This window comes from Rhyacophila brunnea, unplaced genomic scaffold (assembly GCF_057557595.1).
Source record: "Rhyacophila brunnea isolate RB1 unplaced genomic scaffold, BYU_Rbru_1.0 scaffold_252, whole genome shotgun sequence".
Classification (NCBI taxonomy): domain Eukaryota; kingdom Metazoa; phylum Arthropoda; class Insecta; order Trichoptera; family Rhyacophilidae; genus Rhyacophila; species Rhyacophila brunnea.
In genome coordinates this window covers 19,222-33,387 of record NW_028232917.1, presented here as the reverse complement: position 1 = coordinate 33,387, position 14,166 = coordinate 19,222, and the positions used below count along the sequence as shown (strand labels likewise).

Below are 14,166 nucleotides of genomic sequence, written 5' to 3'. Positions count from 1 at the left end.
CTGGCTTTTACTATTCTAGCTTCTCTGTCTTTTGAGTTGATGTGTTTAAAGAATGTAAGATTCTTATCTAAGTGAAGTCCTAAGTATTTGACCGTGGTTGACCACGGGATTAGTTTTTTGCTCATGACGAGTTGATTTCTGATTTTGCAGAGCCTATCGCCCCTATGTCTGAAGATAATTGCCTCGCTTTTGCTGGCATTTAGTTTGATGCGCCACTTGTCGCACCATTTAACTATTTGGTTAGCTGCTAGTTGAACTAATTTAGTGGCCTGGTTGAGTTGGATAGATCTAGCTAGTATGGCGGTGTCGTCTGCGTATTGAGCGACTATACAGGATCTTGCGGAGGTATTGCTTGGGATGGGTATGTCTCTGGTGTAGAGGTTGTATAGGATGGGGGCTAGTACCGATCCTTGGGGAACTCCAGCTTTAATGCGTCTGATGGAAGATTTGATTCCGTGGTATTTGATAGAAAATTGTCTTCTGGTATATCCAAAGCTCTATTTTGTGATGGCGTGCGGTGCGCCCGTAGCGGGAGACGTGCGCCGCATCACGCGACCCGCAAAGCCGCGCGCCGTTCGCTCTACACAGCGATGGCAAGCGGTAAAAAAAAAAAATTTCGGCAGATTCTCACTCGAGCCACCGCCGCCGATTGACACCGCACCTACCTAATCTATCTATATATCCGTATTGTATCGTAATACCCATCGCCGATCATCATGCCGCCCAAGACTAGCGGAAAGGCCGCCAAGAAATCCGGCAAAGCCCAGAAGAACATCTCCAAGGGAGACAAGAAGAAGACAAAGAGGAGGAGGAAGGAGAGTTACGCAATCTACATCTACAAGGTGCTCAAGCAGGTGCACCCCGACACCGGAATCTCCAGTAAGGCGATGAGCATCATGAACAGCTTCGTCAACGACATCTTCGAGAGGATCGCCGCCGAAGCGTCGCGCCTCGCCCACTACAACAAGCGCTCCACCATCACCAGCAGGGAGATCCAGACCGCCGTCAGGCTCCTTCTGCCCGGAGAGCTCGCCAAGCACGCCGTCAGCGAAGGAACAAAGGCAGTCACCAAATACACCAGCTCCAAGTGAAGTCCATGAAAATGAAGAAAGAAGAAAAAAAACCAGCAAAGGCCCTTTTAAGGGCCGCCAATATTTTCAAATCGAATTGATCGAATCGCATGTTTCGCTAGTCTCATTATCGCTATTAATATTATGCCAAGCAGGAAAAATAAATAAATCGACTGACTGCCTACCTATTGTAATAATAATAATACGAATATTTGTTACAATAATTATCTTGTATCTGCGCTTATAATTATATCATTATCCAACACCATATTATAAACTAGACTAGATAACTAACTAAGCCCGCCACGAAGGATGATTTGATAGGAAAATAATAAGAATCAATCTATCTGTGAATATTATTTTATTATTATTAAGTACAACAGTACCCACCTAAGTAAGTCAGTAAGTAGAACAATAAGTCATCATTATACTATTGATAATATTATCCATACATCTTAGGTGAATGCATGCGTGCGTGCATCTGAAAAAGAAAATATCACATTAGATTTAGGTACATAATATTACACATCTGTTTGTTATCTCGATTATCGTCTGTGCGTGGAGGATTTTCATCGATCCTTCAACGGATGGACCTGCGATACATAAATAATGCGAATCGGATAATTTTGCATTGTACGATAGATTTTTTGGTACGTACGTACGTACGTACATGACACATAATTTCGGGAATAGTTTATTCCGAATCCCCCCCCCCCCGATCGATATCTTAAAATAATCCTTCCAGTGTCCAATGTCTTCATATTTGATTTCATATAGGTACTTAATAGTAACAATGACATTAGTAATTCGTGTTTCGGTCTCGCACTTATGGTTATGGTTGTCGATTTCGGCTGCTATGGTTTTCTACTCTCATATGTGCGTTGTTACATGCCAGTATGCTTTGCATCGGTCATATTAAACACACTCATAATATTATATTATCATATTTAATTATTTAATTAATTATTTAATTAATTAATTAATTGATTATAACTATTTATTTACGATATCTATCTATCGCGGGAGGGAGGGAGGGAGGGAGGCGCAGTGAGCGAGCGAGCGACCGATCGCGCCGTACCTATCGCAATCCATTGTTAGGTAAGTAATTATTCGAATTGAACATTCTATTCTCATGTCGTGCTTCTTTATTTACCATCGTGCACAATACCATGCACCATCGTCGCCTGCTGCTCCTTCGTGAACACTGCGGACTGCATCGAGCACCGCGGGGCCGCCGCCGTCGTCTTCGCCCGATACGAGTAATGTTTGTATGCCGCGATCGTCTTGTGCTAACTCCGGCCGACTCGGGGGCGGATCGCGACGCCCGTGGGGGCGCCAGGGGCCCGCGGCCGATCGCAACCGCGAGGAGGTATATCGACGCGCCGGACGAAGGCTCGATCGTTGGAATCTGATAATTCTTAACGAATCTACGGCCATTTTCCCGACACGTTATGTGCGCGCGCGGACACAATTCCAATTTGAAACGCATCCCGCGAGCCCGAGGACAGACTCGCGACCATTCGCCCGCTTTGAAACGACAGACAGATCGGTGGGCGGCGCGACCGCCCGCCCCTGAGCCCCCTCGCTAGGGCGGCGGCCGCGAAAAATTGAAAAATATCGAGAGATCGAAGCAAAAATGCCGGTGCAATTCGTGACTAAAATCGCCGATCTAGACGGACATCATCTCTGAGAGCGGCGTTCGCACATCGGTACTGCGGCACCCGTCTCGCTCTCGCCGTATACAATCCGCGAGCCGTTCGAGTCGTTTCACTCTAGCGCATCGTACAGATAGATAGCAAGCAAGCAAGCAGAATATACGCCGCGATACAATATAATTTAATATTATATTTCATTCTATTATTCAATCAATCGAATAACGCAAAGATGGCAGATACAGCAGCACCCGTCACCGCTTCGCCGGTGCCCTCTACCCCTGCGAAGAAATCGGCAGCAGGCAAAGCCGCGAAGAAGCCCAAGGTCAAGCCGACGCATCCCAAGACCTCTGAGATGGTCAACAGCGCCATCAAAGAGCTGAAAGAGCGCGCCGGATCCTCCCTGCAGGCGATAAAAAAATACATCTCGGCCAACTACAAGGTGGACGCCGACAAGCTGGCGCCCTTCATCAAGAAATACCTGAAGGGTGCCGTCGAATCCGGCGCCCTAGTGCAGACCAAGGGCAAGGGGGCCTCCGGTTCGTTCAAACTGGAAGCCGGCAAGGCCAAATCGGCGGGCGGCTCCACCTCCGGTAAGAAGCCCGCCGCGAAGAAATCGCGCCCCGCCTCATCCAAGGAGAAGAAGGGCGCCGCAGCCGGCGGAGGCAAGTCTTCGGCGGCAGCCGCAAAGAAGAAGCCCGCGACCGCCATGAGAAAGTCGTCGGCCCCTCTTGAAACCGCGGCCAGATCGGCCGCAGCCGCCAAGAAAGCTGCCTCTCCCAAGAAGGCCGCCCCCGCCGCCAAGAAGGCCGCCAAGCCCAAGACGCCGACCAAGGCGAAAAAGTCCGCCAAGCCGCCCACGAAGAAGCCGAAGGCGCCAAAGCCCAAGAAGGCCGCTGCGAAGAAGCCCGCCGCGAAGAAAGCCGCTGCGAAGAAGTAAGACGCCGTGATCGAATCTAATCTAATCATCACGATGACGATGATGCGACGACGGCAGCCCGGGAAGGGGGGGTATCTCGGGTGGATGACGACGACGACGACAATAGACGAGATGAATGAGGATAGAGATGGAGATGAATAATACGCGTTCGCTCGCATTTTATTGAAACAAAAGCCCTTTTCAGGGCTACCAACACAATTCAGGTGTCGAATGATATCGAGCACGTATCAATACGCAAATTGCACTCACTCACCTACCTAGGTAAAATTTTAAATCAACACGAAATTCAAAATAAAATTTTGGTGGTTTGGTTGGTTGATTTTGAGTTAGGTTAGGTTTGATTTAATTAGGTTAGGTTTGTTCGGTTAGGTTAGGTTTGATTTGGTTAGGTTAGGTTTGTTCGGTTAGGTTAGGTTTGATTTGGTTAGGTTAGGTTTGTTCGGTTAGGTTGGGTTTGATTTGGTTAGGTTAGGTTAGGTTTGTTCGGTTAGGTTAGGTTTGATTTGGTTAGGTTAGGTTTGTTCGGTTAGGTTGGGTTTGATTTGATTAGGTTAGGTTTGTTCGGTTAGGCTAGGTTTGATTTGATTAGGTTAGGTTTGTTCGGTTAGGTTAGGTTTGATTTGATTAGGTTAGGTTTGTTCGGTTAGGTTAGGTTTGTTAACCGACTGACCCGACGTTGGCTTAATTGTGTTAAATGCCCCGATCAGTCTTTGAACGTTTTGTGTTTTCTGTCTACTTTTTTCATATATAAAATCGTTTTTTCAATTAATATTTGATAATAAAGAAATCCCGAATCCCGAGAAAAGATCGGAATTTCCCGAAATTTTTAAAATTCCCGTCGGGTAATTCCCGAAACCCAACTCTAGTCACAACTACATTATCTGAAGTCTGAACATAATTAATTTCATATTTGAACGAATAATGGAATTTTAAAAATTTCGGGAAATTCCGATCTTTTCTCGGGATTCGGGATTTCTTTATTATCAAATATTAATTGAAAAAACGATTTTATATATGAAAAAAGTAGACAGAAAACACAAAACGTTCAAAGACTGATCGGGGCATTTAACACAATTAAGCCAACGTCGGGTCAGTCGGTTAACAAACCTAACCTAACCGAACAAACCTAACCTAATCAAATCAAACCTAACCTAACCGAACAAACCTAACCTAATCAAATCAAACCTAGCCTAACCGAACAAACCTAACCTAATCAAATCAAACCCAACCTAACCGAACAAACCTAACCTAATCAAATCAAACCTAGCCTAACCGAACAAACCTAACCTAATCAAATCAAACCCAACCTAACCGAACAAACCTAACCTAACCAAATCAAACCTAACCTAACCGAACAAACCTAACCTAACCTAATCAAATCAAACCTAACCTAATCAAATCAAACCCAACCTAACCGAACAAACCTAACCTAACCAAATCAAACCTAACCTAACCGAACAAACCTAACCTAACCTAACCAAATCAAACCCAACCTAACCGAACAAACCTAACCTAACCAAATCAAACCCAACATAACCGAACAAACCTAACCTAACCAAATCAAACCTAACCTAACCGAATAAACCTAACCTAATCAAATCAAATCAAACCCAACCTAACCGAACAAACCTAACCTAACCTAACCAAATCAAACCTAACCTAACCGAATAAACCTAACCTAATCAAATCAAATCAAACCCAACCTAACCGAACAAACCTAACCTAACCAAATCAAACCTAGCCTAACCGAACAAACCTAACCTAACCAAATCAAACCTAACCTAATCAAATCAAATCAAATCAAACCTAACCTAACGTAATCAAATCAAACCTAACCTAACCGAACAACAGCTGCATGCATTATTACTGCGATACTATACGAATGCAAACGGATCGAACGAAATAGACATGGTGGCCCTGAAAAGGGCCGTTTGTATGTGAGTAGATAGATATATTCACATAATAATAGTTAAGCGGGCGTAGCATAAAAACCAACCCACTCATCCATCATTATGCGTAGTCAGTCTGTATTGTATCTAGACGAGACGATACGATGAAAGGCATTATATTGGCCAGCTTAGCCGCCGAAACCGTACAGGGTGCGACCCTGTCTCTTCAGGGCGTACACGACGTCCATGGCGGTGACGGTCTTCCTCTTCGCGTGCTCCGTGTAGGTGACGGCGTCCCTGATGACGTTCTCGAGGAACACCTTCAGGACTCCTCGGGTCTCTTCGTAAATCAAGCCAGATATGCGCTTGACTCCGCCGCGACGAGCCAGACGACGGATCGCAGGCTTCGTGATGCCCTGGATGTTATCGCGAAGAACCTTCCTGTGACGCTTGGCGCCCCCTTTTCCCAATCCCTTTCCTCCTTTACCGCGACCGGTCATCTTGTATGAGTGTCAAAAAGTGGATGATGTCAAAAATCGAAACGATGCGATGCGCTCACTGCGGCCGCTAGACGAATTATAAAATTTTGCTCCCTGCGACGTCTCTTTTATAGACGCTCGTCTCGCGCGTATGCGACGTCTCGCTCGCTTCCTTGCGAAATCAAGGCGCGGGCGAGTGCGTCTCGCTCTGGCGCGTCGCGGCGCAACCACGCCCAGCGCTGCGCATTTCGCGCAAAGCGAGTGCGCAATAAAGATAACGGCTATAATTAATAATTGCGGAATAGAATAAAAAGAGATATTTTCAAAAAAAATTAACTTTTCAGGCAATATTTCGACCTCAAAACGATACGCCGACAAAAATGATCACCCCACTGTTCAGCCGAAGGCGACCGCATCGACCAATCGCAGCGAGCGGATCTCTCTATATAGTCACCCCGTCTGCGGGATCGCGTGCACACTTCTCGTTGAACGCTCGTTTCAGAACCTACTACTTTGAAGAAGAAGACATGGCTCGTACCAAGCAGACTGCCCGAAAATCCACCGGTGGAAAAGCTCCCCGCAAACAGCTCGCCACGAAGGCCGCGAGGAAAAGCGCGCCGGCCACAGGGGGCGTGAAGAAGCCCCATCGTTACAGGCCCGGTACGGTCGCTCTCCGTGAGATCCGCCGTTATCAGAAGAGCACTGAGCTCCTCATCCGCAAGCTGCCCTTCCAGCGACTGGTGCGCGAGATCGCTCAAGATTTCAAGACCGATCTGCGCTTCCAGAGCTCGGCCGTCATGGCGCTGCAGGAGGCCAGCGAGGCGTACCTCGTCGGTCTATTCGAGGACACGAACCTTTGCGCCATCCACGCCAAACGCGTCACCATCATGCCCAAAGATATCCAGCTGGCGAGACGAATCCGCGGCGAACGCGCTTAAGAATTAAAAAAAAAAAAATAATATTTATCATACCTATCGCAAAAGGCCCTTTTCAGGGCCGCAAATTTTTTGACATTCGAATGTTTACGCAACCGTGAGCGAGCGATCGGCCGTTATGTGCCTATAATAATATATTTATATATACCTATTTATCCAAGTATAATATATTATTATCATCCTGCGTGTTCCACTATTTTTGGATAAAAATAGGTTTGTTAGTAATATTGCGTTTGTTGTATGTAATTGATCAATTAAGCAGTTGATTAGATAAAATATACTCACCATCTAATAATAACGCAACGCTGCGTACGTAGTGCGTTGTGTGTGAGGCGAGATTCATTAAATAATATCTACCCACATAATATTAATTAAACAGCCTCCTTATATTACCTATTATTTTAGAAAACGCACCAATCTCTTATCAAAACGCGTTTTCTATCCGTCAGTCCACCACCATCCATACCTTGTCATATTATCTCGCCGTCCATCTACCACAATTAATTAATTAATTAATTAATTATAATAATGTCGCTAAACACGTTATATAGATATAATCAATAGATGCTCCTCACCTATATAAATACATATATCACAATCATTATCCTACAAAACTATTTAAAACTGAAACCGCCACACCATACGAGTAGTTTAAACAAACAAGAGATCGACACATCGCATCTCTATCTCCTCATTAATTACTACGAAATTATATACCTACCTACCTACTTACTTATTTTAGATGTATTTTCAAATTTTGAATTTCCAGAACATTTATTGTAATATGGACAGTTCTCTCTGTGCGCATTCATTGCTAATTAATACCTATAATAATAACAATTTGAATACTACCTACTTTCGATGAATAATTATTTCAATCAATTTTATAAGCAACAATAACGAGCTCGACACGTTCGCTACCAGTCGGATTTGAATAAAAATGGCGGCCCTGAAAAGGGCCTTTTGTACGACGATAGATGGATTATTGCATGTAATCATAGAAGATACGATTTTTTTTTTTTTATTTATTTTTTTTTACGCCTTCTTCTCAGTCTTCTTGGGCAAGAGCACCGCCTGGATGTTGGGCAGCACTCCTCCCTGGGCGATGGTGACACCGGAGAGCAGCTTGTTCAGCTCCTCGTCGTTGCGGATGGCGAGCTGCAAATGACGAGGGATGATCCTGGTCTTCTTGTTGTCGCGGGCCGCGTTTCCCGCCAACTCGAGTACTTCGGCGGCGAGGTATTCCATGACGGCGGCCAGGTACACCGGCGCACCAGCGCCCACCCTCTCGGCGTAGTTTCCCTTGCGCAGGAGTCTGTGTATGCGACCGACGGGGAACTGGAGTCCGGCGCGATTCGAACGAGACTTTGCCTTTCCCTTGACTTTACCGCCTTTTCCGCGACCAGACATGGCGAGATGTGGTAGTGTTGAAAATTAACTGTGCGAAAGATGCGCGTCGATCTGAATCGACGGACGGTCCTTTGAAGAAAGCTCACTCAGGGATATCCAAAGCTCTATTTTGTGATGGCGTGCGGTGCGCCCGTAGCGGGAGACGTGCGCCGCATCACGCGACCCGCAAAGCCGCGCGCCGTTCGCTCTACACAGCGATGGCAAGCGGTAAAAAAAAAAAATTTCGGCACAGAACCACAGATCAGAAACCTGTAAATACACAAGGGAAGTGGGCCCGGCGACATGCGCAAACTGCGGGGGTCCACACCCAGCAAACTTTAGGGGCTGCATTGCTAATCCGAACTCGCAAAATAACCAGAATACGAGAAGACCCGCTTACCCTAACCAAAGACACATTACTCAAAGACAATACCAAGCATGGAACGGGCCGACCTTGCAAACTAATACACACACTAGCAGACCAGCACCCTTAAGGCCTGCTTGGCATAGAGCAGCTCACCCAGCTACCCCAATGCCGCTATGGCATCCCCAAGGGCCACAATGGCCGTACCTTCAGCAAGCCAACCCCCAAAAACAGCCTCTCCTTCAAACACCGCCGGCATACCAGAAGCCCCAGAGGATTCAAGTCCCGAGACCCCCGCCTAGGCAATTAGACCAGAACGACCCACAAGTAGCCACGCTAAAAAACCTGTGCTCAGGCATGGAAAAACTATTAAAACAAGCCACAGCGTCATTAGCCTCCATAGAACAGATCAATTACTAGATAGACAGATAGAAAACGTCCATCCTTAAGCGACTTCCCATCCCACACTCCCAATGGCTTCAAAATTTAAACCTACTTCCCTCCAGATAGCCTTCTGGAACGCTGGAGGCACCGTCAACAGAGACAAAAAGGAAATCATCCACTTCCTAGAAGAGCATGATATAGATATCCTACTAGTCAATGAGACGTGGCTTAAACCACATCATAACATAAACTTCCCAAATTACTCTACCTATAGGACGGATAGACTGTCTGATAAGGGAGGTGGCACAGCCGTCATCATCAAATCAAAGATAGACCACTGCCCCTCACACCGACCATCAACATCAACTCCAACCTTCACTCCCAACATTGAGGAGACCACGGTCCTGGTTAACACCAAAAACTATGGTCTCACCCAATTTACATCCATATATAGCCCTAGCAATAAAACTCCCACACTCCAAGAATTCCACGACCTCCTAGACCCACTTTTTCCCATTTCAATAATAGCAGGAGACTTTAACGCAAAGCATCGGCTTTGGAACTGCCCAAGCACCGACTATAGAGGCAATAAAGTTTTTAATTACACTCAAAACACGCAATCCGTAATAGTGGCTCCATCAGAGACCACTTTGCGCAGATACGGGCTACCATTAAACGTCCTAGACTTCGCTATCTGCAGGAACACCAGCTACATACCAATAATCCGAGCAGTTGACGAACTAAACTCAGACCACAAACCCATACTACTGTACTTGGGAGACCCAGTAGACCCATTCGCCACACTGCCCGACTCCACCAGATATAAAGTATCATGGGAAGAGTTCGGAGCCTATCTGGAGGAACATCTCACACCCCGCACACTTCTCACCGACGAACTAGAGATAGACTCTGCTATTGCAGACTTAACGACTATCATACAGGAGGCTCTTAAAGCGGCCTCTACTCCCATCAGCCCAGACATCAAACACAGACTCGACCTTCCAAAACATATTAAACTCCTCATAACAGAGAGGAACAGAACTAGAAAACTCGGTCAGGACACGGGCGATCCTGCTGTCATCTCTAAAGCCAAAGAGCTAAAGAAGAAAGTCAGAAAAGAGATCAGACTCTTTTCCGAGGAAACTTGGGTTAACAAACTTCAAAACCTAGTGAAGGGCAGCCACCCTTACTGGAGCCTATCTAAAATCCTGAGGACCAAAAAATGTCCAATAACGCCACTAACTGGCCCAATGGGCCCAGTTTTTACCACCCAAGATAAATGCGAACTATTCGCTGACAGCATAGAAGATCAATTCACTCCAAATCCGGTATCAGCCGCAGATTCAGACTCGGATTCATACACTGACTCAGATTCTGACTCAGACACTGAACTAGTTAGTAAAAAAAGACACATACAATCTATTAGGAGAGAAGCCAGAGCCATAATCAATGCCACACCTAATCCTCCAACGTCACCAATGGTAGCCGTCTCTATAGACGAAACCGAATTTTTAATCAAGCGACTTAAAAACCGCAAAGCGCCTGGCATCGACGGGATAAGTAACCTTACCCTAAAAAAGCTCCCAGACACGGGCGTTGAGTATCTAACCAACATACTCAACGCCTGCTTAGAACAGCAATACTTCCCTGATTCCTGGAAAATTGCCGATATTATCCTCTTGCCAAAACCCGGCAAGAACTTAAAGCTCCCAGAGAACCACAGGCCAATTAGCTTACTCCCAACGATGAGTAAAATACTAGAGAGAGCCATAAAATCAAGATTACAAATCATTATAGATGAGAAAAAACTCATACCAGACGAACAGCATGGTTTTAGAAAAGGCCACTCTACGATACACCAACTGTTACGCACCACAGAGTACATTAAAGATGCACTCAACCACAGAAAATTCACTATAGGACTGTTCCTGGACATAGCGAAGGCCTTCGACAAGGTTTGGATCGAGGGATTGATAGTCAAACTCTCCAGAGCAGAAGTAGACCTGCCAATGATTAAAATCCTAAACTCTTTCCTAACCAGAAGACAATTCTCAGTTAAGTACCATGGAACCAAATCTTCCATTAGGTTCACCAGAGCAGGAGTCCCTCAAGGATCCGTATTAGCGCCCATTTTATATAACCTATATACTAGAGACATCCCCATTCCTACAAACACATCCGCAAGATCCTGCATAGTCGCACAGTACGCAGACGATACCGCGATACTAGCTAGATCAATTCAACATAACCAGGCCACTAAACTAGTCCAGTTAGCCGCGAACGAAATAGCCAAGTGGTGCGACAAGTGGCGCATCAAAATAAATACAGAAAAAAGCGCAGCAATCATATTCTGCCACAGATCAGACAGACTCTGCAAAAGCAGGCAAAGCATAGTCATGAACAATAAGACAATACCGTGGTCAAAAACTGTTAAATACCTAGGATTACATTTAGATAAAGAGCTTTCATTTTTTAAACATATCAGCGAAAAAGATAGAGAAGCTAGAATAGTCAGAGCTAGACTACTCCCAATGTTAGGTAGCCGCAGCAAAGTCTCAACGAGAGGCAAACTGCTGCTACTCACAGCTATAATCAGACCAATAATGTCTTACGCGTGCTCCATATGGGCACATGGTAGTCCAAATCTCACTAAGAAATTCAAAGAGTACAAAACGTAGTCCTAAGAACAATTACAGGCGCACCGAACTACGTCAGAGAAACAACCCTGCACAGAGACCTTGAAATAGAAACGCTAGAAGAGCATATTAAGAAACTGGCCACAAAATTCTTTGCCTCGTTGGATAACCATCCGAACCCAACGATAAAAAACTTAAAAGACTACGATGAAAACGCCATAATGGATTACGATAGACCCAGAATGATACTCAAGAGATACAAGGACTTAACCACTAAAAAGAAACAAACACGGCGACGAACAATAAAATAAAACTAATAGACCATTTTTGATTCCAGATCCTTAACAGCCCCTCTGTTCTCAACACCAAGCTGCCAAAAGTCACCCGTCCAAAGCCGCCCTCAATACCAGAGTCGAGCGCGCAAGGGCTTCTTTAGCGACCAGAAGACCAGAGAGGCACCACCAAAGATCCACCAAAGAACCCACAACTCAGACGATAACCTTAACCATGCATGTATTCCCTTAAACATTAATCTGTTCTTTTTGATAATAAAGCTTTCAGATACAAATCACAGCGGCAGGGTTTTTGGCCGGGAGTGTCTCACACACACTATCGGAGTTTTTCACCCCACCGCGGCTCAAATTTTGATGAGCGCACAAACGACGTAAAGTCACTAATGATTTAATATCATTCAGAGGTTTTCATTGGGTTTCCTCTCTTCTTCGACTTCACTTGGAGCTTCGCTTGGAGCTGGTGTGGTGATCGCCTCTAAAAACCGGCTGACAGGCGGGCTGGCATGGAATGGGTCCGGCCGAAAATTTCCCGATGTCTGGAGGATTTCCGATGTCTGGAACAACGCCCTGAAGCCAACTCAAAACTCCTCCTCCCCTGAAGTCACCGGATTAGAAGTCTGGGTACCGGAGGGTCTGCGGCGGCGGACGATCGGCGGGTGGAGGGATATCGCGAGGGAGGATCCAGGTGGTCCGGGCGGTGGCTCGAGTGGGGATGTTGGGGGGAAATTCTAAAAAAAAAAAAAAAAAAAAAAATTTTTTTCTTCTTGCTTTACTTAAAAGCACTTAACCTATTTTAAATCATAAAATCTTTCTACTTTTACAACAACACCAATTGCAGTCATGAGGACAAATAAACCTCACAAAGATCTCCTCAAGATCCGAACTAAAATCGCACACGTAAACTCAGCTAAACCTATACTAGAGATGAAATCCCAGAGATGAAGGGGATCAGCTACGAAAGTGCAGGAACCCCATAACCTAGGAATATCCAAAGTCAAGTCAAATTTCGGCAGATTCTCACTCGAGCCACCGCCGCCGATTGACACCGCACCTACCTAATCTATCTATATATCCGTATTGTATCGTAATACCCATCGCCGATCATCATGCCGCCCAAGACTAGCGGAAAGGCCGCCAAGAAATCCGGCAAAGCCCAGAAGAACATCTCCAAGGGAGACAAGAAGAAGACAAAGAGGAGGAGGAAGGAGAGTTACGCAATCTACATCTACAAGGTGCTCAAGCAGGTGCACCCCGACACCGGAATCTCCAGTAAGGCGATGAGCATCATGAACAGCTTCGTCAACGACATCTTCGAGAGGATCGCCGCCGAAGCGTCGCGCCTCGCCCACTACAACAAGCGCTCCACCATCACCAGCAGGGAGATCCAGACCGCCGTCAGGCTCCTTCTGCCCGGAGAGCTCGCCAAGCACGCCGTCAGCGAAGGAACAAAGGCAGTCACCAAATACACCAGCTCCAAGTGAAGTCCATGAAAATGAAGAAAGAAGAAAAAAAACCAGCAAAGGCCCTTTTAAGGGCCGCCAATATTTTCAAATCGAATTGATCGAATCGCATGTTTCGCTAGTCTCATTATCGCTATTAATATTATGCCAAGCAGGAAAAATAAATAAATCGACTGACTGCCTACCTATTGTAATAATAATAATACGAATATTTGTTACAATAATTATCTTGTATCTGCGCTTATAATTATATCATTATCCAACACCATATTATAAACTAGACTAGATAACTAACTAAGCCCGCCACGAAGGATGATTTGATAGGAAAATAATAAGAATCAATCTATCTGTGAATATTATTTTATTATTATTAAGTACAACAGTACCCACCTAAGTAAGTCAGTAAGTAGAACAATAAGTCATCATTATACTATTGATAATATTATCCATACATCTTAGGTGAATGCATGCGTGCGTGCATCTGAAAAAGAAAATATCACATTAGATTTAGGTACATAATATTACACATCTGTTTGTTATCTCGATTATCGTCTGTGCGTGGAGGATTTTCATCGATCCTTCAACGGATGGACCTGCGATACATAAATAATGCGAATCGGATAATTTTGCATTGTACGATAGATTTTTTGGTACGTACGTACGTACGTACATGAC

The 14,166-nt window shown here is 45.3% G+C and overlaps 6 protein-coding genes across 6 annotated transcripts; 4 read left to right on the top strand and 2 right to left on the bottom strand.

Annotated features, from left to right (window-relative positions):
• The first annotated feature begins 716 nt into the window (after positions 1-716).
• LOC147068777 (histone H2B-like) lies at positions 717-1,091 on the top strand. The gene has a single exon (XM_085951790.1). It carries the CDS (start codon positions 717-719, stop codon positions 1,089-1,091), a length of 375 nt encoding a protein of 124 aa, XP_085807916.1.
• A 1,415-nt stretch (positions 1,092-2,506) lies between these two features.
• LOC147068776 (uncharacterized) lies at positions 2,507-3,790 on the top strand. The gene has a single exon (XM_085951816.1). It carries the CDS (start codon positions 2,955-2,957, stop codon positions 3,660-3,662), a length of 708 nt encoding a protein of 235 aa, XP_085807942.1. The 5' UTR covers positions 2,507-2,954; the 3' UTR covers positions 3,663-3,790.
• Positions 3,791-5,739: 1,949 nt separating this feature from the next.
• LOC147068775 (histone H4) lies at positions 5,740-6,051 on the bottom strand. The gene has a single exon (XM_085951789.1). It carries the CDS (start codon positions 6,049-6,051, stop codon positions 5,740-5,742), a length of 312 nt encoding a protein of 103 aa, XP_085807915.1.
• A 359-nt stretch (positions 6,052-6,410) lies between these two features.
• LOC147068774 (histone H3-like) lies at positions 6,411-6,968 on the top strand. Its single transcript, XM_085951787.1, has one exon. It carries the CDS (start codon positions 6,411-6,413, stop codon positions 6,966-6,968), a length of 558 nt encoding a protein of 185 aa, XP_085807913.1.
• A 1,016-nt stretch (positions 6,969-7,984) lies between these two features.
• On the bottom strand, positions 7,985-8,453 carry LOC147068773 (histone H2A). The gene has a single exon (XM_085951817.1). It carries the CDS (start codon positions 8,373-8,375, stop codon positions 8,001-8,003), a length of 375 nt encoding a protein of 124 aa, XP_085807943.1. The 5' UTR covers positions 8,376-8,453; the 3' UTR covers positions 7,985-8,000.
• Positions 8,454-13,137: 4,684 nt separating this feature from the next.
• Positions 13,138-13,512, top strand: LOC147068772 (histone H2B-like). Its single transcript, XM_085951786.1, has one exon. The coding sequence runs from the start codon at positions 13,138-13,140 to the stop codon at positions 13,510-13,512; it is 375 nt and encodes a 124-aa protein (XP_085807912.1).
• Positions 13,513-14,166: the final 654 nt, after the last annotated feature.